The sequence below is a fragment of the Fragaria vesca genome, linkage group LG6, assembly GCF_000184155.1.
Source record: "Fragaria vesca subsp. vesca linkage group LG6, FraVesHawaii_1.0, whole genome shotgun sequence".
Classification (NCBI taxonomy): domain Eukaryota; kingdom Viridiplantae; phylum Streptophyta; class Magnoliopsida; order Rosales; family Rosaceae; genus Fragaria; species Fragaria vesca.
This window is the reverse complement of record NC_020496.1, coordinates 17,846,041-17,870,211: the sequence shown is the minus strand read 5'-3', so window position 1 is coordinate 17,870,211 and position 24,171 is coordinate 17,846,041. Positions and strand designations below refer to the sequence as shown.

The following is a 24,171-nucleotide window of genomic DNA, read 5'->3' as shown; positions in this document are numbered from 1 at the left end:
GGAGGAGAGAGAATCGGGAGGAAAAGAGAGAAGTGAGGGGAGAGAAATATATGGGCTTGGCCCAAACCGGTCCACACCACTTATAACCCAACTCAAAAATAAAAACACCCCGAAAAATAATACCCGAATAAAATTACCTTTTACTAGCTAAAATTTACCATTTTTACCGTCGTCGTATTTTCCTCAAACGAATAATCCTCCGCACATAATCGTCCCCGAAACCCCTCTAGGGACCAATTAAACTATTTACTCAATGATCGAGACGGTAAAATTCTTATTATAATCACGCTAGTAAATAAAATAAAAATATAAGGGTCGGGATGTGACATTACATTTCAGGTTATTAGACGTGTCAATAGGAGAAATTTTTAAATGCTCCCGAAGAACCACGTGGTAATCTGACGTGGTCCTCCCTAGCCAATTAAATTTTAACATGTGGATTTATTACAACTAAAATATAAACTAAGGTTTTCTATATTTTATGAAATGACCGTCATGGGTCTTTTATGAGTTTGGCATGGGGTTTAGGGTATAGGGTTTAGGGGTTAGGGGTTAGGGTATAGGGTATATGGTTAGGGTATAAGTTTAGGGTTTAGGATTTAAAAAATCAACAAAAAACCCAAAATGGTCTTTGATACAATCACTATAGTTTTCATCATGAAAATCTACATGTCAAAATTTGAATGGAATGGAGGACCACGTCAGACTGCCACGTGGTCATTCGGGAGCATTAAAAATTCCTCATGTCAATAGTTTCAGAGTCTAGGTACTCCCCATCAAAACAATAGGGTTTATAAGCAATCTAAGTAGTTGCATTTAAGTGAATCTTTGATGGGTTTTCAGCGAGTAACTTAGAAAAAGAAGCATAGAGAGTTTCTAGAGAGAGAGAGAGTCCTCCTTCTCTCTAGAATTTTTCTCAAACCAACACATCATTTTGAGAGTCTCACAACCCTATCTCGCTCCACCACCACCACCACCTCCACCCCATCCCCCTCCACCTCTGCCTCCACCTCCACCCCCACCATGTCCACCATGGCTTTACTAGACCAGATCTACCCACTCCCTCTTTCAGTTTCTTTCTCTCTCATTCCCATCCATTTTCGATTCTCTTTTCCACCCATTCACTCTTGCCATGTGAAGCTTTTCTTTAACAAGAAGAGCTCTCCTTCTCACCATCCTTATGACCTCTCCATCTCTTCTGGTCTTCATCACAACCTGAATCCCATTTTGCGTCAACCTTCCATCTCTCTATTAGCACAGAATTTCTTCTTCGTTTGTTTTTGTTCTCCCTTGACAGATTTGGTATCCTTTGTCTCTAGATTTGTTCCATACTCCACCACTCCTAAACAAACTTTCGCCCGTTGGCGGATTTTTGTTAAATTTACAGAGGGTGCTTCGATTACTTCAGTGAACACTCCCTCTATGGTTACTTGTTTACTTTTGGGCATTCTTGAGCCTGGTTTGTTTCTCAATCGGTGGAGTATGTGGCACGACTTGGTGATTCGGCGACGAAATCACATCAAGCGGTGACTTGAATTTTCGGGCAGAATTTCTCGGCGGTTGGAGAAGATGATGTTGAGGTTGCTAGGGTTCTTAGGGTTTTCTTTTATGTTTATTAGGCTTCTATCTTGTATGTTAGCCAAGCCCTTTATGGGTTTTATTTTGTTTATGCTAGGCCTATGTGCTTTTGTTGCTGGGCCTAAGTGCCTCTTATGTCTGGGACCTATATGTCTCTTATTGCTGGGGTCTATTGTACCTTTTGTAATTGTATTGTGGTGGATCTTTTGGTTCTTCTATGTCTGGGACCTATGTGCTTTTACTGGTGGGCCTAAGTGCCTCTTATGTGTGGGACATATGTGTCTCTTGTTGCTGGGGTCTATTGTACCTCTTGTAATTGTATTATGGTGGACCTTTTGGTTCTTCTAAATATAAATTATTTTGACAAAAAAAAGTGAATCTTTGATGTAGATGGTCGTTTCAAATTTATTCTCTATACAAACTCCTAGTCTGGAGATAGCTCAAACCCCTTACAGTGTGATGTGTAGGGGCATAGAGTTGCACGCAGGTTGTTGGAGCGGCGACAATGGAGGTGTGCGGACAGAGGAGCACTGATAGGAGCACAAAGTGTTACGTTTATATTGTATTTCCGACCCTATTTAGCTATGTAATTCCTTTAACAATATTCATATTAACTAAGTTTGTGTTTTTACGTCATAAATAAAGCCGAGGAGCCCAAAAGAGACAAAAGAGGTGAAATCTTGAAGGAAAAGGAATTTATGTTGTGCAAGGAAAGAAATCAGAAAATCTGTCAGAAATCGTCAGTCAACTTCGACAGAAGATTGTGATTAACTCACAATGATCTAGGAGATGTGTCATATATCAATGGAAAGCTACAAGAGTCTACTTTCTAAAACTTTTTACAGATCGTCAATACCTATTTTGGAGAAGAAGTTATGACCGTTTGAGTGGCCGAAGGTCAGTCTGCCCGAATTTCTGATTTGGACCAAAACTTCTATTTTGAGGCCCAGACCACATTGGTAAGCTCATGGACGAGTTTTGAGGGTTTTATAACCCTAATCACAGCAGAGAGGAGGTGAAGGCCAGAGAGAGAACGAAGAGATTAGAGGAAGCCAGCGATCTCACATCATCAGAACCTCCATAGTTGCGGACTCGCACAAGGAAGCCGCCAAGCCATCATTGATTTCTCCATCATCCACGGTTTATCTTTCCTTTGTCATCTTTTATTCTCCTTGTGTGTCTTTGCAGCCATGTGTGGCTGAATTCTCTTAGTTAGGGGCAAGGTTTGAAGCCCCAAGAATATTTTAGATATTGTTTTGAACCTTGGTTTCAAATTATTAAGTCTTTCAAATTGTTTATTTGGTTTTGGTTTATGGAGAACTCTTGCTTGTTTATGTTCATGTATGCGCAACATAGAACATTATGAACTTGTGAGTGGGGCTAGAATTAGGTTGTTTAATCTCCTAAACGGTTAATACAGCTTAGTTCAAAGTAGTAAAACCTATAGGACAATAGGTGAAACCAAATAAAAAGGATTGCATGCTAGGTAGGCGTTCCACACTAGTTTTGCATACTTGTTCAATCACTTTCATTGATCTTATTGCTTAGAATAATTTGTTGATAGGATAGCGTCTATACCTTGATTGGTTATTCTAAATGTTTAGTAATGGTGCGTTCATCTTGCTTAAGTATTCAAGGGAAGTAATAAGGACTTACGCAGTGCGTTCACGGTTTGTTCTTGATTGATATCGATTTGCGACTTAATGATTGAAGCTTTGGTTGTTAACATGTCTTGAAACATACTTGGTGGTGGATTTCCGCAGTCTCTAACATCTCATTCATCTTGATCTTTTCTATTTTATTTTGTTTCTTTGTTTTCTTTTGTTCATAATCACAAAACCCCATATCTCTAGTACTATAATATTTTGTTCTCTTGTTTTGTAATTAACGTAATTGTAAAGGTACCCTCAATCCCCGGTTTTTATAACGATACCCTTATTTGCTATATACTACAATTGACACAAAAAAGTTTTAATTGAAACGCCCGGTTTCGGTCGCTATCAAGCATGGTGAAGGAACTCGGCCTCATGTGGTGCACATGGGTTCTAGGGTTTTGGGGTTCTATGATTTTTAAGTTCACAAAGCAGGGTGCCTTTCAAAATAGATTTTGGACTGTTGTCCGAAGTGATTACAAAATAGACAAGATCTTCATATGGGACTAAATGACTAATGGTTGGAGATGCAAGGTCCTCATGAATAGCGTTGAGACTTGGTCTCAGAATTCGACTCATGATTAGAGTTTGCCCTTATGATGAACCAAAAGAACAGGTGATTTTAGATATCCAAAGAAAAACAAAAAGTAGACCTGGTCATTCAGAAATTTATTGATATTCTTTCTCAATACTATTACAAACCAGAGAGCCCTAGATAAGCTGAAAACATGACTTCTGAAGTCTGTATTTCCATATCTTGCTACATGCTTGAAGTGGATGATGCTGAAGCACCATGGCAGAGATTAAATCCAAACCAAATATCACTGGGAATATAAGCGTTGTAATAGAATGTAGCAGCTTTTGTATAATGACCATAGATTGTCACTGTGTCAACTAACCACCCATCATATCCACTCCTATAGAGATACACATAACAAATCTGGTATGTGCATGGCCCCGAAATCTGAAATGTGTCCGTGGAGCAACTCTCGAATGCCCTCGAACGTGGATTGTCTATTCTAGGCGCATACACCTGATAATTCAAGAAACTGATAAATGAGTCGCCTATTCTGCAGAAACAATAAGAATCTCATTTTGTGGATGTACTAATGTAATCGCTCACTAGTGTTCCATGATATCAAATGTCGAGTACGTTATGCTGTTAGACTACTTCGTTCCGACCGTATATTCAAACAAAATTATCAAGAATCAATTTCTGAAAACTATACAATTTTACTTATGTACAACATTACAACAAGATGACATTCCCAAAATCAATAAGAAAATACCTGATAGCCATAAGCATCACCAAATGCAATACTGATCTGATCTCGAGTATATCGGGGTGAAGAACAGCTGGTCTTGATTGAAACCGAGTAAGAACAACTTCCTACATTCTATATATAAAATGATCATATGAATTAGTTTCTTTACTTGGTATAGTAATTACAAGGATTACAATCAATGCTTCAGAAGAAAAACAATTTAGTCTTCAGAAATTATCAAGTATTCTAATATATTCTTCAGTCATATTCATACATCAATTGGTAACTTTGAAATATAGAACTCGTGATGAACCTTTTTCCACATCAACACAAACTCACAACCTAATCACTTATCAGCAGAAAAAATAGAGTATCTGGGGGATTTGTCACAAGTTACGAATCTGATAATCCCTATGATTATCTATTTCCAGGAAAACTACTTTTTTTCCTTCGAATTTGAGCAAAATACTCTATTTCAGAAAACTACTTTTTTTCCTTCGAATTTGAGCAAATTACCAAGTCAGCAAGTATTCATGGACATAATTCTTCACAGTTCACACAGTAAAAGCTCTCTACCCAGAATTGCTCACTGAAAATTCCATACCTGGGTATCGTTGACCTTGAAAGATCTGAGAGCTTGGGGCTGTGGAATGATTGATCTTGCTTGTATGGTGCTGAAGATGAAGGCAAAATGGAGCAAGAAAGTCACAGCGGCCTTCATTCTTTTGTTTTCTTATTAGTCTGAAATCTGAGAGAGGAAAATCCATATATACTACTCACAAGACTCTCAAGCATCAAGGGTAGATTGGACCAAACAATTACAAATATTCCGACTTGTTTTAGTATCTGATTATGAGATTAGGTGGACCATTACCTCTTTGTCATGTTGCCAACAAATGATCATTAATTATGAAAAACACCGAAAACTCAAGTCACTAAAATTCAAAGGAGGAAGGAACCAAAAGATGATAAAGAGTAATGTGCACTGTAAATAGTGTAAGATCCAGAGAAATAAACGACATTATTATTAGTGTCACATTCTGCATGAGCACACCATGTGTAATGTGTGTACCTGCATACGTTTCCACCTTTTTCCACTTGCTGGCCTTCTTGGCACTTGGCACCTTAAGACTTAAGCATCAAGCATATACTTTGATCCAGAATTTGGATAGAAAATGGCAATTAATCATGGAAGCCATTAATCATAGCCATTTTTTGACAGAATACAGAGGGTGAAACTATTCCATCATTAAAAATGAGGAGCAAGGCAAAAATTGAGTCGGATTAAAATCAAGCAGGAAAGTGACAAGATGAATCTGCATAAACCGACTCTGCTGATATTAAATTGACGAAGGATGATTCATAAAGATTATAACTTTCATTGAAATTTCAACCGGACTTGGAAGTTGAAGTAAAAAGAGATTCTCATACAAAAAGACATTATGATGTCTCAAAATTCATAACTGAAATGCTAGAGGCACACTTCTGCAGAACTATGTCCAAGACGATAGAAGAAATATCTCCAAAAGCATTGAGAGCATATCAGTTCAGAAGTCCAACCATTTCTTGAAGTATTCACAAGTGATTGGGGAAATAATGCCATCTGGGGTACATTGATTAATACGCGGACAGACTCCACATGGAATGGAAGCCATGGACGCCAAGTTCGGTTCCCCTCTAACACCTCTCTTGCAGCACTTATAACAGTCTTTGCCAGCTTTGATACCAACAAACTCCCCCATCCCAGTGCTCACCACCTTCAGGACCTCATTGTCCAAAACCAAAGCCTCCAGAATCTGCTTTAATTCCTGTGTGGATAAGTTAACAGTTAAAAACTTTTTCTTACTAATTGCATTTGAAATTCCCTCCAAGGTAGCAATCTTCTGATCATAAATGACCTTCACCAACTCTCTTTTTACGACCTTTATAAAATCAGTATCAAACTGTCCATTATCATACCAAGCACCACCGGTTATCTCCTTTGAGGGCTCAAACTCTGTAGCCATGTAATGCTTCCTTGTCTTGTTATCAAAATTTTTAACCTCTTTTATCAGTTGTTTGGCTTGAAGTGTTTTGATGGCCTTGGTAAATAAATTGGTCTGAAGTCCTGTTTCACGCCTCAAGTCTTGTACAGACATGCCCATATCTGTCTTGCTGCGGATGGCATCATAGAGTTTGCTTTCATGCTCTGTCAAAGACCCAGACTGCGAGTCCAAGCGCTTCCGTTTAAGGGCTGAAGGCTGTTGTGATCTGCTCATTCCTATTGAGAGGAATAGAAGCGATAAGGATTTAATAAACAATGATTCAAATAATTGAACGTCAAAGATAAATACAAGTAATAAATCTCTTAAGAATGTTAACAATAAGCAAAAGTAGAATGGAAAAATATATGCTTGCATGAAGCACGGAATGACAATTTCATCATACATTAATATGAGAATAAAGTCGCCAGAAGGCCATGGAAAAGGATCATTGGCATCACCTGTTACAAGTGTAATTGCACAAGAGGCAACAAGAGGCAAACCCTGAATCTTAACAGAGACTATTTAGGTGTCTTGATTATATGGAAATGTTCCAACTTCATTACACGATGCAAGTTAAGACTTCCAGGTAATCCTAAGAGAAATACAAAATATCAAAAAAATTAAGTATGATTCGTCCTTCAGTATCATATTTCCACTCTAACTCCTAATTCCGTTTCATGCAAAGTTCTAATAATATGTCGCAAGTGTTATCCAGACAAATCAGATGATAATCATAACTTACATAGAATCCTAAACATTTCTAACATCTAAGAGGGTGGAAATAACTGATGGAATGTACATCAACTTATCAACAGGAGTAAATCTACAAAGCAAAAACTATATGAATACGAAGAAGAACAGCAACAAGGCAAACTGGGATATTAGAGCTGATTTCTGCCTAAGACAGCAGCTAACTTCTGCTTTTCATTTCTCTGATAACACAATGTGACATGGGTTGCACTTTTGTAGTTTAAACACCATAAACCATGTCTATCTCAGTCAACATTCGAGTTTTCATACGCTTCAATGAAACATAAATTAGAATCAAAGTCCTAGAACAACCCTAAACCAAAATAAAAGGGAAAGGGGAAAAAGAAAGTACCTTTAAAATAAAATGATATTGGGTTTGATAGAATAGCAATCAACAATGGACGGCTTCTTCTTGCTCTCTGGGTCTTATGAATCAAGCTCAAGAGATTCAAATTGCCCCTGAAGTGATGTTAAAACTATATCTTTGCACCTAGACATGTAGCAAGAAACAATTTAGATGATCAAGGATTCAAGGAACAGGTAAAAAGAGATATAGTCTTGTTATCCTAGCTAGCGAAATCACAAGTTAAGAAATCAAATGGTAAAATGCAAGATTAAGAGATATTGAACAGGATAACACCCAATAAACTTATCTAGCAATCACTAGACTGTTGTCATAGCATTAGAATACATGCATCCAAATTGAAGCTACCATGACAGAAGAACCCCCTTTCAAACAGGACATCGCAAATTCAACAATCTAAGAGAAAAATCCAGACATACAGAAGTCCTCGAGTCGTTGGGAGTCGTGAAAAATTATCACTGCTGCTATAGGCAACCTTTGCAGAATCTGGTCTAAGAGGGCAATCTCAATTCTCAAGTCTACGCTCTTTGAAGAAAAACAAAGATGAAGCCTTTTGCTTTTGATTTGATTACAGTTTAGACTAAAGAATCAGAAGCGGCACAACTGTTGATGTCTGGGTGTCAGACGAGGTTTTGAGAAACTTCAGAAATACTCTGCGGTTTTGTGCGATTCGGTTTGGACAGTGAAGTCGAAATTTGTAGTTTTATATTTAAAACAAAAATAGTTAGTTTGCTGAAAATTTTTCTTAGGGGTTTTCACTTATAATTTTCTTCTTAAAATAAAGAGCAAATTTTGATAATACAACATATTTCTGGACCCACAAACAAATGAGTATTACAAGCAGAGGAAGACATAAATTTTCTAAACGCGATGCTTGAGAATAACACAGTTATGTTCATCTAATCACTGATTAACTGATCAATAAATTCACGCTTAATTTAAGAATGTTTAAGTAAAACTTATATCTTAGATGTTCATCTGGTCACTTATTAACTAATCAATAAATTCACGCTCAATCTAAAGGTGCTTAAGCAAAGCTTATTTTCTGTATTGGTAATCGCATCTGCTGGAACATTGACAATTTTTGATATCTATGGTGTATGTAGCACTAGATTATTGTCGTTGGAGATGCTCCAAACCAAAGTTGCCAAAAATTAGTTGCAGAAGTGTGATGATCGATATTGGCCAATTACTCACCAAGAAAAGAAAAGGCAACTCTAATTATAATATCATAGACCAAGTGCATATCCTTCTACCATTTTCAGGGTCATCACTCATCACTTCTATTGGAATCATAATTAGGGAGGTCATTCTGATTTTTCGAATGATGTCAAGTATAGTGCGCTTAACGCTAACGTTGTGTAATGCTCCACAAGAAACGCCTTACGCCATTCATTGTTTCTAGCATACAGTACTTGAGATTGACATTGTTCGAAATATAGAAATCGGGCATTTACTACATTGCTTCTGTCTCGCTCAAAATCAAGAATATCACTCCATTAAGCTGATAACATTAAGCTTTCACAAACTTGAAATACATGCTGCAGATGAATCAGCATTCCTTTATGATACATACTGCTCCCTCAGACCACATGATTCTATTCCATTCTCCAATCGCTGGCTACAACTGGAAGCATCCGATCAAAATTCAGTTGGAGGCCTTAGCCTTATCATCCTCTTGATTCTATCCTTTTCTGTATTCTCCAGGTATCCCTTTAAAGCAATAGGAAAACAAAAGTCAAAAACGTAAGCAACAAAGAAAACTAAACATCAATACTAGAAAGCAAGATAAAGAAACCAAAATCTCAACACTACTAGATGCCCCAACAATAAAAAGATGTGGAACTTGTACTTCTGCAAGACAATTAGCAGCAATGTAGAAAACTGTTGTGGAGTATCATGAAGTCCATAGATATGAAGATGAAATAAAGGGATAAAATTTTCCTTGTGATTATAATCTCTAGTTTGACCCAGCACCATCACCTGGAAATAAACCAAGGTGGTCTAGGTCTGACCTGCTATGGGTAACATTTTACCACAAATTTTGTTACTGTGGGGGAGAATTGCGCTATGATGACAACCATCAAAGGTAAGCCCTTAAGTGTAAACTTAAGGAACATAAACTTTAATTAGCCTTTTGTTGAAGGTTAAATGACTTCAAAAATTATTCATCACCTCACCTTCCAAACAATTTCATCCAGACACAAGCAAATTTTTCCATACTTGTCCAGAAAAAGGCGCTCAGTGGGAGGCTTCCCGATTACGTCCTTCACAGCTGATGTTATTACAAAGATCACCTCTGACACTAGCAAGAAACCATCCAGGATTAACATGACAGAACAAAGAAAATCAGGCACAGAACCTCTTTATACAAAAGTAATTGTTACAGTAAGGCAAATTACAGAGAACACCACAACAGAGCAGCATCACGCTGTATCTGTTTACTGTGAGTGAGCATCAACTTTCCATTAAAAAAAAGAAACAAAGGAGATAAAAGCGTGAGAAAGAGAAATAGCTGCCTTAAGCCAATTGCGAGATACACTATTACATGGAAATAAAAAGCACTCATTGTCCATTTATTTCTTCTAAATAAGAAATTTTTTGCTGATAGTTCCAACTAATTCAACTGAACTGCTCATGTAAAAGGCATTGAAGGGAAGTGGAAATTGCTAGCTCAGCGCTTGATCTCAAACAAGGTTGAAGGTTGAAATGCAATTTTTACTTGAACAGATTCATTATGTCACTAACATCAAAAAATTGAATTGAGTGGCCAATACTTACAGGCTAGTTCATCATATTCGTCCTTGCCCACAACATAGATGCTGACATCCCCAAGCACAGTGTAAACAATGTAAACTGATCTGAGAACAAAACAATTGAAGATGAATAATCTAAAACGATACCACACTCTAAGTCGTCATTCACTTGTTAATTTAAAGGGTAAAATACTGTATAGTCCTTGTGGTTTGAAGTCGATATCTGTTTAGTCCTTGTGGTTTTATTTTAATCTGAATGGTCCTAGGCCACGTCAGCATGCAATTTAATTGCGAGAATTGGCGAAAGGACCATTTGGATGAAAAATTGAGACTTTAAGGACCATTTGGATGAAAATAAAACCACAAGGACGAAACAGATTAAAAATTGTGACTTTAAGGACTATTCATATTAAAATAAAACCACAAGGACTAAACAGATGTCGACTTCAAACCACAAGGACTAAACAAATTTCAATTCTAATTTAAATTTCTGTAAAAGCTTACAACTTGCAGGATATTTTAATGCAAAGGGGGAACCCTTTACAGAGATAGTTACAATCTGCGGTAAATATGCTTCATTATACTCTGGACCCTCATCCATAGCAACCTCTTAGCCTACAACCAAAATGACTCCGCTAGAAGATCTATTCTAATAAGAGCTAATTTAGGGTCCTGCTCAGTTCTGAAAATAAAACTATATAAAGCTGCCTAAAACGTAGCATGACGCTACAAAGTAACTACGGCAATCTAAACATAGAAATATATCTGCAGCACACAAACTCAAGACAAGCATACATACTTGTGGCAGGCAACAAGGAGTTCTTCATTCTTCACACCTCTAAGATTCTCAGCTCCTAGTTTGACTAAGAAAGATCGCCAATGCAGCCGTTCTTCAGCAGGAACTCCATTGAACCTGCAACAAGGCACAGAAGACCTTGAGCCTATAGCTTCAAAAAGTAGCAATCAAGTGCACAGAAATGTCAAATGCTAGCAATTTTCACTTCCTCTTGATCTAGCATTGGCGTTTTTTAACATATGCAGCATACATATTATACATTAAGGCAGGAAGATGAGGTCTCCTACAGATAAAATCACTAATCTCGCCGTGCCTGTACATGATTTGTAGAATATTGTTGACTAATCTTTACACTTCTTAATCTGACAAGATCATAGAAAATTTCTCCTTTATAAATGTAGTGATTCCGACAGAAACGCAATTCGAAGTAAACAACAAACTTCAACACAACAAAGTCCACCGCAGTTCATATCAACATAAACACAAAGACAATGAAAACTATGTAAAACTAAGTAACCCAAAACTTATTTCAGATCCAAGCTAAAACAAATATCCGGGAACAATGAACCAAACCATACAAGGGTATACGAAGATCAACAAATTGCAGCCGAAAACAGAGCCAAAACTATGAAGTTGATCATGCTAAAGCAATTTAAACCAAGACAAAAAAAATGTGGAGATCTGCACAGACCGTTCAACAAGGATGTTCCCTTCAGAGTTGGCGAATAACACTGCGAGTATCATAGCTAGATGCCCACTCGTAGAATGGAACAACAACAATGTTTGTTTGAAGAAATGGTCTTCAAATCTATCTTTTATTTGTGGGGGTTTCTTCTGAATTTGGAGTGGTTCTTCTGTTGCCTTTTGTTAGACTTGCAACTTCTTAGCGTTGGGCTTTCTTCTCTTGTCTAAGAGTCAGGTGTCTGTTCTCTTCTGCTTTTTTGCTAGGCCTGTAAAATGCTGCAGCCCCCAGCCCAACGATTCATGCTTACTAAGTCGGTAAAGCCCAAAAAAGCCACTATGCCATGACATGGCCATGAGTAATTTTTTTTTTTTTGTACGTAACGACTTTATATTTCATAAATATGGCGCGGCCTCATGGAAAGAATAGTACAAGAAGGACTACTGTATTATAAGTTTTGAAAAGCAACTCGTCCAGTAGGCTTGATACTAAACGCCGAGCAAGTCGTTATAAAGAATCTTCAAAGTAACAGAGACCTAGCTTATTCAACTTAGACAAAGGTAGAAGTTTTCTTTAAAGGGGTAGTTTTGTCCTACCCGTCCTGGATTTGTGAATTCAAGTCGATCATTCTCTACCTTCACCTACTTACTCTTTTCTCTTGGTGACGGGTGAAATGGGCCCAAGAACAACCCAAAACAGTTGATAACGCTCCATTTTGATTTGGACACCCGACACCGCCACATGAGACGTCCGCCTCCTCCTTGAACTGGCAAAATGAAGCCATAGTAGAGCAATCCAAGTTCCGATCAGTGAGCACTAGATCCTTAAGGAAACACAGACTTGGCTGACCACCACCATCCATGTGCACCTTTTCTCCGCCGACATCGTCTCGAGCAACACCACCGTCATCGGAAACTGCAACAATGTCGCAACAACGTTTCCATGATTAATTTGCCAAGGGTTTAATATGTCTATGACTCTGAGACTTAGACTCATTTGCCTAACCCGGGCACACGGCACGTATTAGCCTAACCGCGATGAGTTTCAGTACTCCCCGGTACATGGCACATATCAGCCCAACCGAGGCGAGTTCTTGTAACCCTTGACACACGACACAATATCAACCTAACCGTGACGAGTTTCATTACTCCCCGGTACACGGCACCTATCAGCTTAACCAAGGCGAGTCCCGTCACTCTCCGGTACATGACATATATCAGCCTAACTAAGGCAAGTTATTGTAACCCTTCGGTACACGACATCTATCAACCAAACCGAGGCGAGTTCTCGTAACCCCCAGTAGACGGCACTTATCAGACCAACCAGGACGAGTTCCCGTAACCCCCTGGCACTATACATATCAGTGTATCCGAGGCGAGTTCTCGTAACCCTTCGATACACGACATCTATCAACCCAATCTTGTCACTCCCCTACACAACGCCTGTCAACCTAATGGAGGCGAATCCCGTAACCCCTCGGTACATGGCATCTATCAGTCCAATCGGGGCGAGTTTTTGACCCCTCGATACACGGTATTTATTGGCCTGTCGAGGCGAGTCTTGTCACTCCCAGGTACTAGTCAAGTACCGTCACTCTTCGAGGTGAGTCTCGTCACTCCCTAAAACACGTATGACACTTATACACCATCCACGATAGAGTGCAAAACTCTCCCCAACAAACACCAATTTAATTATGTATGGGTCACCCTAGTCTGCAACAATCATCCCGACACTAGCACAACATATCCTCCCTCGCTCTAACCACGACAATTGTTCCTGGTACTAGGGGGACTTTTACATCCTACCCGCCACAGTTATCTTCTATGATTACACTCTACGGCCCTTCTTTATGGTTACTCACTTACTCTACATCATTTCTCTCTATGGATGCTCTTTATGATAACTCCTTGTGGTCTCTCTATGGTTTCTCTTTATGGATGCTCTTTATGATACTCTATGTGGTCTCTTGATGGATGTTCTTTATGATGATTCTCTATGGTCTTGGTCATCTCTATCATCCTTCCCTATCACTACTTCTTACGGTTACACACCGGTTGCTCCTACTTCTCACCCTTACGTGCCACGGTCACGCCTTATGTTATGCCTCACGGTCACGCCCTATGGTCAGCTAACACATATTGGCTATACCTGATGCTTCATGGTTACTTTATATTGTTCTCGATCAGGTCACTCTTTATGCTTGCTTATTATGGTTATTATCGATCCACAAATACTCTTAATATATGGTTCGAATATCTGGTTATTCTCTATGACTACTTTCCATGATTTCTCTACCTCAGTTGCTCTATGTGCTTTCTTTAGTTTTTTTTTTTAACTTTTTATTAAATAACTCACACACCCTACATATGTCAATGAGATTTAAACCCATGACGTCAAAGTTGTTAGTTAACCACCTTAACCAACCACGCCACGGCTCAAAGTTGTCTATGTGCTTTCTTAGTTACTCTTTATACAGTTATTGGTTAATCTATCGCCGTCTCTCCTAGAGTGACAGTTCGATCCATATCGGCACATGACGCCTTGCTTAACGGAACCCGGTCAATCCTCTCCCTTGCATGGGGACCCGGCAGGCCGCCTAGAAGAGGTTTTGGGCTTCAATTAGGCCCAAGCCCATTACATTTGATGACACTACACTCTCTACACTAATGAATGACCATTAAAACCGTTATACATATCTTCACTCTCCATTTTGGTAAACCTCCACGGCTCCACTCTCCACTTCATCCCCTACCTTAACACTACTCTCATGTATCTGACTAAGGTGTCGAGGGGTCGATGGCCGGCCATCTCGGTCTTCCCCCTAACACCGTGTGCTTGTGATTGATAGGTTATAAAGTCCGAAGATAGTGTTCTTCCCACATTCTATGTAGCTTATCCCTTAAACACCCACACAGATGCACTTATAACTACATGGGTAAGTTACTCTTAATTGCATTGAAATATCTTTTGTGAAATCACTTGTAAGATAAAACTAATTGGGCATTTTCATTACATTTGTAAAAAGTCGCTTTGCGGCTCACTACTGCTTATCCATATGCGACCTGAGTTTTAACTAAAGATATTTGGTCTCCATAGATTTTTTGTTTACTTCATCTTTTCTCATATTTGGTATTTCATACTTGTTTGACACTTCCGCACTACAATCACCATACATGCACTTCGAACCTGCAAATCTTTGGATATCTTTCCTTTGATCATGAGATCGTCTATGGGGAAAATATCAATTAAATAAAGGGTAAAGCTATGGTGTGTTGATGCATGTCATGCATCAACTTGTTTCTAAATTTGTAAAATAAGTCATCAAAATAGTAATATTAGTTTTTAAAGTTGTAAAAACTCAAATTTACAACATTAATCCTTTAAGTGGTAAAATGTGTCCTTAAAGTGGTAATTAAGTCATCAAAGTTGCAACGACTTTTCTTTTATCACTTTAAGGACTTAATTACCACTTTAACGACACATTTTACCACTTAGAGGACTAATGTTGTAAATATGAGTTTTTACAACTTTAAGGACTTAGTTTCAACTTTGTGGACTAGTGTTATTACTTTAACGACCAATTTTACAACTTTATGACCAAGTTGATGCATGACATGGATTAATACATTATAGAATTTTTCTTAAATTAGAGATGGTTTCATCATTCTCTTAGATCAAATAATCTGAATCACCCTCCTCAAAAATAAAAAAATAAAAAATAATAATAATAATAATAATAATAATAATAATAATAATAATAATAATAATCTGAATCACCCATTGTAAAACCCTGTGAACAATTCGCATTATGCAATGGTCCAAAAACTTAATCATCCTCAGTTGGCATTATAACTTTCCTAATAGCCATACTGGATCCCAGCTCTCCCTACGTATTGCAATACCACCACGAAACCATCAAATCTGTTACCTTTCCATTCAATGCCACTAGCAATAAGCACCCAAACACACAAATAATTTAGCTTTCTTTACCACTTACAAATCTCCCGAAAGATAGATCTAAAACTTAGCCTTCCCTTTTCCCCCACAAGTACGTGTACGTAGAGTTGTCAATTTGTAAATGCAATGAATTAATTCTTCATATTAAACCAGCCTTTTTCAAGTGCGGACGTCCGCACTAAAGTTTTGGTGCGGATTTTCATTTTTGCACCGCTTTCCGATCGAATTTCCTCAAACTTCCTTCTAGACATATCTAGATCATCTTGTGTAGATCATCTCTGCAAAATTTCAGCCAATTTGGTAATCGTTAAAGCCCTCAAAATTGAAAAACAAATCTGACAGACTGAATTCTGTTCGGTTCAGGTATATAACAGAAAAACGCAAGTTTGACCGCCTTAACGATCACCAAATTGGCTGAAATTTTGCAGAGATGATTTACACAAAATGATCTAGATATGTCTAGAAGGAAGTTTGAGGAAATTCGATCGGAAAGTGGTGCAAAAATGGAAATCCGCACCGAAAACCTTCGGTGCGGACGTCCGCAGCCGAGAAGGCCTGCATATTAAACTCATTTAATTGATGCCTCCTTTAGTGTATAGTAAGAAGCATCTTTCACAGATATATACAAGAACTAATTTACTGCAGTTTGATAAAAACTAGTTTGCTGCACCTGAACCTAAATACCTAATAAAGCTGCAACTTATATTCGAGTTCAAGTGTTCGACCCTAGTTTTTCTGCCAGTTTTCAATTAGCTGATGAGAAATCAACATTGAATGTCTTAGCCATTCATGGTAAGAATCAAGCTGTCCAAACGGGTCCATTCCAAAAGCAAAGCTATGTGATATTTCATATTTCTGTTATAGAATTGATACCAGTATCATCCTGGTAGATGAGATTTGATTCTTACGATTTAGTGCAGAGATTGATAAAGGTAAGCTAGCAGCCACACTAGGATATATAGTGTGATATTGGTATGCATGCAAGCAAGGTATAGAAGGCCAGTGAAAGGAGCCAAATCGGGGTCGACGGTGACAACTCGTTTGGTTGGGGTAGTACTTGGAGTGTTAAATACCCTCACGAGGTGTATTTAAATTAAACTCCAATGTCGGCCTTGAATTTTTTTTTTTTTTTCCGGTCAAGTACAAATAATGTATCACGTACAAATAATTACAAATATTTACTTGTGGAGCAAGATTGAAGATGATGCATTGTGGCCGGACACAATATAATGCTCAAACGTTCGACAAGGAGTTGTGATGAATCTGAAATTTTTTATCATCATAAAGCAAAATGAAAAGATACTAGAGTTTTCTTCATACAGTGAGAGTCTGAGAGACATTGTTTCTCATATTCACAAGTTCATGCAATCAGATAAATGATGGTATATTCCCCTGATTTCATGCATGCAACGGCGCCGGAGCGTCATATAAGAAGAGGAGCTCGATGACACATGTAGGGAGCACTTGAAGAAACTATTAGATAAGTGGGCATGAGAAGCAAAATCTTTTCTTGATCGATGAAACTTTTTGGGAACGTTGAAGAAGAATCTTTAGTAGATGACATCAAGACAATATTGCATGCACGCAACAATTACCAACAAAGTTTGTTTCAATCCTAGGAATGCAATAGAGTTTCTCACAGTTTACCTAAGTACATTTTGTATGAACTTGATAGTTTGATTAGCCTAGCTAGTAACTGCGGACAAATTAACTGCTTGATTAAGTTGATCAATGATTACTTACATGATTGTAATTAACGTTATTATGTTCTTTCGGCTTAAAAGAGAAGAAAAAAAACTCATTGAATCTTCTTTCCGGCTTGCAAAATAGAAATGCTCATATTCACTTCTCTTTTACCTCCTGTCTTGAACAGGATGATGCGCGATATAGGCCCTTAAGGGGATTGGGAAGGACCGTCGACTTGTCAAGCTCTCTTGTTTGTGGGTGTGGCAATGAGCTTCTAAAGTAAAATTCTAAACTCCATTAAAGAAAAAGAAGTTAAAATGTTATCACTATTGAGAATGGGTTGAAACGTTGAAACTGTTTAAATTTAACTACATTTTCTCTGAATGTAAGCCACAATGAAAAAAAATCGAGGAAAAGAAAAGGGAGTTTTATAAATGTACATGTAGCTGTCCTAGGACCCATCCTTAGGTTCGGTTTTGTATTAGAAGCTCACAACTCCCACATTTTATGACGCACACTCCTCTACTTACAAACTTCTCTCATCACTCCCTCCCTCACTACTAGCTCACTCAGTTCATTCTGACAAACTATGGTACAGTCAAAGAAGTTCAGAGGTGTCAGGCAACGCCACTGGGGCTCCTGGGTTTCTGAGATTCGTCATCCCTTACTGTAACTCGAGCTCTTTCTCTCTTTAGCTATCTGTTCTTCTTCTCCTCCTTAACCATTCATTAATCCCATGCCGTATATACACTAAACTCAACAAACTATATATATATATATATATATCCACATTTTCTATTTATTCTAGTTTCAGGACTACTTGTTAGAATTAATCTCTGTATAGGACTGCTGGTCTAAGTCTTCTGGTTATTGATTATATGGTAGAACAGTAGCATGGTCGCACAAGGTATTTTTTGTAGTGACTAGCTTAATGTTACGTACTGATTAACTATATGTCATTTATGATTCTTATCTACGTACTGTTAATAACGTACTATCTTGTGTTGCAGGAAAAGGAGGGTGTGGCTTGGGACATTTGAGAGTGCAGAAGAGGCAGCACGAGCCTACGACGAGGCTGCGATTCTGATGAGCGGTCGAAATGCCAAAAACAAACTTTCCAGTCACTACCAGTGAAATTGCTGCTTCTAATAAGGATCCTGCTATCAACAACAACAGCAACTCCAGTAGCTCTACTTCTAATTCACTTTCTGCGATCCTCAGCGCCAAGCTTCGCAAGTGTTGCAAGTCTCCCTCTCCTTCCCTCACTTGCCTCAGGCTCGACACAGAGAATTCCCACATCGGCGTTTGGCAAAAACGCGCCGGGCCACGTTCAGATTCAAATTGGTTGATGATGGTGGAGCTGGGACAGAAGACTGCAGGTTTAAAAGGGGAGAAGGAGGAGAGTACTAGTACTAGCGCCCCTGAAGTGTCCGATGGCCAGGAAATGGAAGGATTATTAGACAGTGGGTATGACAGACTACTCGAAGAGGAAAAGATTGCATTGCAGATGATAGAGGAACTTCTCAATAGAAACTAATCACTTGGTATATATATTTGATCGAGTTCCGATCGATATAGATATGAAGGTAAATGTTCTCCATCCCTCGAGCAATATAGGAGTCTGAGTCAAGTATCAACATCACATGGAGGTTGTTCATACCACCAAATTATTGTATGAGGAATTTCCATGTGCTTAGTCTTATCGATGCCTTGTCTAAATAAGTTTTGGTTGAAATAAGGATTTGTTTCTTTGTGTGTATAAGGAGGGAGTATATCTATACGTCTCAATCAAGCACACCCTCCATGTAATGTGTCACTTATGAAACTATTTGCTTGGATAGGAAAAAAGGAAAAAGAAAAACAAGAAGATGAAGAAGGGGGCTATTGGTTTATGTAGTGACAAGTTCGCAAAAGAGATTGGTGTATGATAAATAAAATTGCTCGAGTTCTAAGTTACTATATTCTTTCACCCTTTTGCTAACTGCATGTTCTTCATCTGATTACCATGCATGGTGCTTAATTTCGCATCAATTAAGAAAGAAATATGCTCCCCAATAAATATATATATATATATATATATATATATATATATTTCCTATCCAGCGCAAAGCTTCGCTCTGAAATTAAAGTGTGAATGTCATTTTTTTGCTTATTTTTCGGTCATGTATCCACATCTCCGCCGTTTAGTTTTTAGAACATAATATATAGATCATTTATGTCAAGTTTCATCCAATTTGATAATCATTAAGGTGTCGAAGTAGGGTCATAAGTGATAAAGCCATATACTAAAACTGCCTCTGGTTCATGAAGGAATGATATGAAAATATAAGGGCATTGCAGTTATTGCCTCGTATGTGTTTGATTCAATTTTAGGGATCGTACTGAAAGCATGCTGCTGCTACTAGTTTTATGCACTAGTGACAATTTAAATGGCATTCCTGCAGTCCTGCTCGATGTTTAGATTAGGGAAATTTTTTTGTAAATTATGAGGGTCAATAAGTTTGATATTTGAGTAACTTAGAATTGGGTGTCACCTTTCTTTGATTGACAAATCGATCGAAGATTATATACTTATCTTGAACTACTTACTATCTTGAACACCTGACGTCTAAAGAATAAATTCTAGTGTCTCTACTGAAAGAAGAAATGCATTCTCTCACTTGGCGAAAATAAGTAAACCATGTGATCGAGCATCAAAACCAAAAATATCGTCTGTCACATTGAAAAATACACACCACAAACTGAAATGTCACATTGAAAATAATAGCAAGTTCGTACAATTGTACATTAGTACACCATGCCATCATCAAGAGCTAGCAATTATGAGTCAATAATACAAATGTTTGGTTCACAATAATTAGCAAGCTAGCAATTAATTAACAGCACTAATAATGGGAGCAACAAACTTATTAAGCTAGTTAACCATGCCGTCTTGCTTGCATAAGGACCAGTTTTAAAAATGTTGTCTCTAGAGTAACCGAGGTTTACAATATTAAAAATCACATCTTAGTCATGATATGTATTGGATCTAAAAGCTGAATATTATCTATTTGTATTTTGAATATTCTAACTCCAATACATCCTTAGCAAACAAAAGGTTTGGCCACACCAAATGTGATGCTGGTGTGTGATTATAGCCATGTGAATTGTGTGTGCACTTCTCTTCCTCTCACAAGCTAGTTATAACTAACTTGAAGTAAGTGAAGCTTTCAATGTTGGGACTCTTAGAGGATCCATGATTATGGAGCTTTCAGCATTTCAATGAGATTTCATGGTTTTTGGAGTATCAGAGGCCATGTGCTTGGAGACCCATTAGGTACCTAGGCTTTCACATTTCTATCTTTTACAACATCATGCAGCTTCAGTTCAGTTAGGGCCGGGACAGCCAAACTAGTAGCCAGCTGGATCTTGTTCAATCTTTCATAAATGTATCTTTGTCTTTACATTCTGTAAATAATCCATTTTATTATGCTGAAGGGTTTGACATTTCTTTTTTTGGCAAGCAGAAGGAAGTGTTTGTTTAGGTTTAGTAGGGTAACTATAGGGCTCAATGGAGTAAATATTATTATTTTTAATTCAAAATTCACTTGTATGTCCAAATCAAAGGGGCTACATCTACAGCGGAGATAACGAGGAGATTCCATTAATATCATAAGGAGATTGCAAGGTATTTATTAACACTCAAAGCCAAAATCCTTATCACACCCAAAATACATTGAGAGAGGAAAAACACTAAATAAAATAACAACTTCTATAAAACCTTAAATTGCGGATACTTCTCAATAACCCTAAGTTGCGGCTCTTTTGTCTCTCACACCTTAATTTGTGACATAAAACATATATTTATAACGCATAAACAAAACCCTAACCAAATAAGATCATGTTGATTATATGGGCTTACCAAAAAGATAATTGATGGTCTTATTAATTTAAGCCACAAACCATTAGTGATCAAGCATGGATTGGTTTTGTTAACAAATTCAACTTAATTTTGGTTCAAAACAAAACCAAAACTTATTTAATCCATGGTTTGTTTATGGTACTCAACAGATTGTACCAAATCTCTCGTGCCAAGATTTTGGTCACGTCTTAGAGACTCATACTAACAATGACAATGAGAGCGTGGGTTTGTTAGCAGCCTCTATTCCTATAAATCTTGAACTTTTATAGTTGCAAGTGTTTATAAGGTATTAGGAGAAGATTTGTATGTTTTTAGAAACTTCCTTAATGTCAAAAAACTTCCAAGGGCTACATGGCACTCATATTCAACCTAAAAGAAGAAAAGAAGTCTGCGGAATTTCAATCACAAGAGTTTCCTGGTCAAACTAGGAGAAGCAAAGTCCAGGGAGACTTGCAGTTTTACTGCAGTGAATTTGATCTCAAATCACAAAAGTTAAATTGCATCTCAAGCATATCATGGTCAACTGAAAAGATTAGCTAGTTTTCGTTCTTATTTGATTCACTAAATATCTTTGAGACTATTTAGGGAAGGTAATAATATCTGATATGAAAAACGATTTGGAAAAATCTATCTTTTCTAACTGATTTGAATTGTGGGGGGAGTTTTCTCTCTCTATATATATGCATCGAAATCATTTTTCATTGCGCTGAGTTTTTGTGCGTCAAAACCTGATTGTTTTAATTGCTGCGCTTAGTCTGCAAAACTTTTTCATTAATCTCATTGATATATCCATGCTCATACTCATTACATCTGCTATCATTTGTGTGATTTGAGATTAGTGGATTTGAAGAGCAAATTAGAAGGCGTGTCCAGTTCCTTCTCAGAATCTAAATTATTTAGAATAGCTGCATTAGTTGTAATATCAAGTTTGTTTGGAATACTTATAAAAGTGATAATGTTGAACATCACTACTTGATTTGGCTATAATTCTATTTGAATAATAGTGGATTTGATTTTAGTGTGGATTATTTCAAAAGTCTCGCTGTGAAGTTTCCTCATGAGAGGTTTACACTGTTGTTAACAAAATCATTATGTTATTGTGCCTTTTACTGCCAAACTACAAAGATCGAACATTTTGTTTCAATCCTATTTTGAGTTATGCCATTTTAGTATTTTCAAAGGAGCTGCGCTCTACTAAAAAAAAAAAAAAAAACTTTAAAAAAAAACCATGAGCCAAGGAAAACGCAAACATGGAGTCTTCCTTAACAGGCAACATTCCTTGACGGCATCGTCGTCCGACGAAACAACAAAGGCCTCATGTCTGTGAATAAGTGGCTCAGTCGGAGAAGGTGTTATGGGGAGCTAATGATGATTTCCTATGGTTAATGTGATTAAAAGATAGGACATGTGACGTTCAATTAGGTGGGTGGGGATGAGGGTGAAAAAGTATGGGTGAGGAGCAAATTTGTATCCCTGAGTTTAGGTGGACATTCAAAGCAAGATAGATGTGGTTAGGAATACCTGTAATATTAGCTTTCGGAAGTTTTCCACCAAATGAATATACACACGTTGTCTCTTTTAGAAACTCTACATTTAATTTGTTTGTTTTCTTTTATTTCATTTGGTGGGTTGTTCAATTAGGCTTTTGTGGTTTCGCCAAAAAAAAAAAATTAGGCTTTTGTGGTGTAGCTAGAGTTTGCTGCTCGAGTGCTTTGGACCACTGGACATTTCGATTGGGCTTTAACAAGATATGAATGTTGTTTTTGGGCCACCGCCCGTAGCCATTTAAGTATTGCATGATGTTGTTGAGTCAAAAAAATGAAAAACATTTTTGTTGATTTAAGTTGTTTCCTATTTTCTAATATGCTCTTAAATCATTTTTATTTTTAGATTCAAAGCAAGTTAAAGAGATAACTAATGTAAGTGTGTGTGTATATATATATATATATATTATTTTTTTTTTTTGTTTTTGAATTTTTTGATTAAAATCATTACAAAGAAACCGGCCCCTTATGACATTCTCTCCCACATTGTTAAACTAAAAGGGGGGATGGATACGAGAAATTTTTCAGCGCCACGAGAGGACTCTGTAACAGTATGACCTGGTCCTACATTTCAATCAAATATTGACACATGGTTTTTATTAAGAAAAAATTACTTAAGGTATTTTGTCAAAAACAATTTTTGGTTTATTGTTGTTTTTTAAACCCTAGACCCTAGACCTAAACCCTAAACCCTAAACCTTAGACCCAAAACCCTAACCCCTAAACCCTAAACCCTAAACCCTAGTTCAAACTCAACAAAGACCCATGAAGGTCATTTCACAAAAGAAATTTAGTTGTAATAAATTCACGTGTCAATATTTGATTGGAATGTAAGACCACATTATACTGTCACGTGATCTTCTTGTAGTATCTAAAAATTTCTCGGATGGACACAAGGAGGAAACTAAAAAGACGAACTTTAGTTTCAAAAATAAAAAACTAAAAAGACGAACAAGAAATAACAATGAAGCAGTGTCCTAAAGTACCTAACGAATCACCTAGCGAATCTGTTAAAAAATTGTCAAGATTTTTTTTTGAAGGAAACATATGTTTAGTTAGCTAGTTAACTTTTTAGCTATTTTAATTAAAACTGATTACAAATAATTAAGTTATACCAAATTATGCATATCTAGCATCTTTAAAATTGAGTATATACTTTTCTTGTGTTTTTAATAAACGAGATCAATTTTTGTCATTTCACGTCTCCAACAGTTCA

General features: G+C 37.3%; 3 protein-coding genes and 1 pseudogene across 6 annotated transcripts; 1 reads left to right on the top strand and 3 right to left on the bottom strand.

Moving 5' to 3' along the window:
- Nucleotides 1–3,792: 3,792 nt before the first annotated feature.
- On the bottom strand, nt 3,793–5,383 carry LOC101301699. The gene is made up of 3 exons (XM_004303270.1): nt 5,100–5,383; nt 4,520–4,627; nt 3,793–4,263 (listed from the first exon to the last, which is right to left on the bottom strand). The coding sequence occupies exons 1-3, from the start codon at nt 5,214–5,216 to the stop codon at nt 3,991–3,993; spliced, it is 498 nt and encodes a 165-aa protein (XP_004303318.1). The 5' UTR covers nt 5,217–5,383; the 3' UTR covers nt 3,793–3,990.
- Nucleotides 5,384–5,752: 369 nt separating this feature from the next.
- LOC101301024 (DNA-directed RNA polymerase III subunit rpc6-like) lies at nt 5,753–8,300 on the bottom strand. Of its 3 annotated transcripts, XM_004303269.1 has the most exons (4): nt 8,053–8,300; nt 7,622–7,759; nt 6,978–7,111; nt 5,753–6,755 (listed from the first exon to the last, which is right to left on the bottom strand). In XM_004303269.1, the coding sequence occupies exon 4, from the start codon at nt 6,751–6,753 to the stop codon at nt 6,043–6,045; it is 711 nt and encodes a 236-aa protein (XP_004303317.1). In that variant the 5' UTR covers nt 6,754–6,755; nt 6,978–7,111; nt 7,622–7,759; nt 8,053–8,300; the 3' UTR covers nt 5,753–6,042. The 3 variants fall into 3 exon arrangements, with proteins under 3 accessions (XP_004303317.1, XP_004303315.1, XP_004303316.1); XM_004303267.1 differs by lacking the exon at nt 6,978–7,111; XM_004303268.1 differs by lacking the exon at nt 6,978–7,111 and having other exon boundaries at nt 7,622–7,728; nt 7,982–8,270.
- Nucleotides 8,301–9,071: 771 nt separating this feature from the next.
- LOC101300742 (coatomer subunit zeta-1-like) lies at nt 9,072–12,060 on the bottom strand. The gene is made up of 5 exons (XM_004303266.1): nt 11,877–12,060; nt 11,189–11,302; nt 10,415–10,494; nt 9,814–9,938; nt 9,072–9,346 (listed from the first exon to the last, which is right to left on the bottom strand). Exons 1-5 carry the CDS (start codon nt 11,927–11,929, stop codon nt 9,275–9,277), a joined length of 444 nt encoding a protein of 147 aa, XP_004303314.1. The 5' UTR covers nt 11,930–12,060; the 3' UTR covers nt 9,072–9,274.
- A 5,912-nt stretch (nt 12,061–17,972) lies between these two features.
- LOC101300460 lies at nt 17,973–19,226 on the top strand (annotated as a pseudogene). The gene is made up of 2 exons (XR_184943.1): nt 17,973–18,179; nt 18,521–19,226. The product of XR_184943.1 is annotated as an ethylene-responsive transcription factor WIN1-like (transcript).
- Nucleotides 19,227–24,171: the final 4,945 nt, after the last annotated feature.